At 41.9% G+C, this 2441-nt stretch overlaps 1 protein-coding gene across 1 annotated transcript in view; it reads left to right on the forward strand.

The window, feature by feature from the left end:
- Positions 1-2441, forward strand: part of WDR27 (WD repeat domain 27) — a 116464-nt gene that overhangs the window by 58712 nt on the left and 55311 nt on the right. Inside the window, exons 22-23 of the mRNA XM_011935085.1 lie at positions 178-275; positions 1631-1752. Coding sequence (XP_011790475.1) covers positions 178-275; positions 1631-1752 — 220 coding nt within the window. The remainder of the gene's footprint in view (positions 1-177; positions 276-1630; positions 1753-2441) is intronic.

Here is a 2441-nt window from a genome sequence, read left to right on the forward strand (position 1 = left end):
TTTTTTTCCCTAAAGAAAAATCAAGGTAGCGAATTCACTTTTTCCCTCAGTATCATAAAATGTGACTTTTAAAGTGATATGAAAACTTTCTTTTCATGTTTAATGTTTTTAAACATAAGCTATTTAGTGTAGTGGAAAGAAAGCAAGAAGATTAATTATCTTGATTTTCTCTTCCAGATATAAACAGAAGAGCAAGTCCAAGCTGATTTGCAGGCTCTCCACGACCGGTGCAGTAGACATGACCAGTCTATCGGCAGCCAACGACTTTTATTCCCGTATTCTTTCTCCCAGATCCTGGTAGGGTTTTACACCCTGAGTGTCATTCCTCTGGCAGAGGTGTTTGCTGAGCATCTCATGAGTGTCAGGCATTGTGTGAGGCTCCAGGAATGCAGGGACCCTTCTCATGGAGCTCACTGTCCTTGTGTTAATTGTACGTGTTAATAATTCATCTCAATATTCAGAAAGGACCTCAAAGGAAAAAGAAACCTGAGTGCCGCATAGCTCATGCCATCCAGCAGGTGGGCTGACCTGGCACTTCTGCTCTGGACTTTGTTGACTAATGTCTAGTAATTTAGTTATTCTATCTCATCTGCAGAGCTGGCAAAAATCATAGCAGTTGCTGTTCAAAATAATATGAAATGGAATCCAGAACTTTAATTTTTGAGATTTTTATGGCTAACACCATTGCTTTTAATTTTCAAAGTTAATTTTAATTTATTTAGGGGAAAAGCTCCAGATCTTTAGGAATTCATTGTATAAAGTTTTAATTTACTCAAAGTTCAGCCTAAGTTGAACTCTATTGGAGGGTTTTATAGTTGAACTAAAATAAAGTGGTAGGAGGTTGTAGTATGTTTTAGTTAGAAATGTGATAATTTCATACTAGAATTGGTGCTAAAATACCTAGCAGAAATAAGAAATATGTCATTAGGATTACTTTAGCTTAAATGATGGTGTCTGGAATACAAGTATACTAGAGTCAAGAATAGTCCAGCGCTAACACCAGCATTACGGGTCTCTTGACTCCAGTGCACCTGTGTTCCCACCACATATACTCGTTACTGCAGCATTCAGGGCTGAGCATTGAGGCTTGGGGGGTGCTGGTGATCACACGAGCCCTAAATGTATACATTGCTCCTCATAGGTCAAGTTTATGAAGCATGTCACAGTCACCTGTCAACATGGCACTGTCTGGGTTGTGTCTCCCCTCGTGAGACCTGCCCCAGGTGCTGTCACCCACTCTGTGGCTCTATCTAATCTTAGTTCAGTCCTTTCTTCTGAGAGCAGTGTCTACATATTCAATTATTTGACATCTGATTTGGGTGTTTCATGGACATCTCAAATACCATGTGTCTAAAGCTGGAACTCCCACTTCAAAACAGGCACTGTGGTGGTCTCCCTTTCCCTAAGCAGCCCCCCACCCCTGCCCACCTGCTCTTGCCAATGCCTGGGGCCAGATGGGGTGGGGCTGGACTGGGCTCAGGACGTTTCAGGCGGAACTTCAGAAATTCTTAACTAGTCGTCCATTCTTAAGTCTTCTAATATTCCAAAGTTTTTATTAGTAAAAGAGAGGGACTGTCCCTTCCCCATGGGTACGAGCGTTGAGAGGAGCTCCCTAACTGGATTATCGCAGACATCGTCCTCGCAGCTGGCCGGAACAGGACCGTGGAAGTGTTCGACCTCAACGCCGGCTGCAGTGCAGCGGTGATAGCAGAAGCCCACTCGCGGCCTGTCCATCAAATCTGCCAAAATAAGGTGAGTCAGTTTTTGGATAATAAACATCATCTGTACAACTATGTGCTGAAAGCATTTCACAGGTACAAATGTATAGTGCCGTTTTAGCAGTGTTTGCTACCAAATTCAGTGTTAATTTTTATTGATCATTAATTATTCGAAGCCTCGATGTTTGGCCCTAGGAGTCACTTTAGTATCATGTTGAATGTTACGTTTTGTACTTTTGTGTTTGACTATTTTATGGGCTCATGCTAAGATTTTACTAGGAAAACATTCTTACATAAAACTTGATAGGGTTGCATATTTTCAGCAATAGTGGATTGCATGGTAGACACATTGGTTCTATGGCCTGTGGGGCAGCCTTGCTAAATCAATAGCTTTTTTTGAAGGTGGAGGCTGTTGGAAACAGCCAGTCCGTTTTGACAGAGACAAAGTTTACAAATATCCACAGCGATGAGTTCAAGGGTTGGCGTTACAGGAGAGACATTTGATGGGTTCATTGTCTGACAGCGGCACGGTTCAAAAGACACTTGGTTACCCAAGAGGGGGTCCAAGTCTTGGGAACAAAACTGCATTTCTTGGGACTAAAACTGTAATTTTGGTTGTTGATATGCCCGGAAAGGTTTTCCATGTCAAGGATTTAACTTACAATGCCTCTGGCATTTATACTATGATTCAGGGTATCATTTTGCTAAGTGAAGTATTGCAAC

The sequence above is a fragment of the Colobus angolensis genome, unplaced genomic scaffold (assembly GCF_000951035.1).
Source record: "Colobus angolensis palliatus isolate OR3802 unplaced genomic scaffold, Cang.pa_1.0 Scaffold14, whole genome shotgun sequence".
NCBI lineage: Eukaryota > Metazoa > Chordata > Mammalia > Primates > Cercopithecidae > Colobus > Colobus angolensis.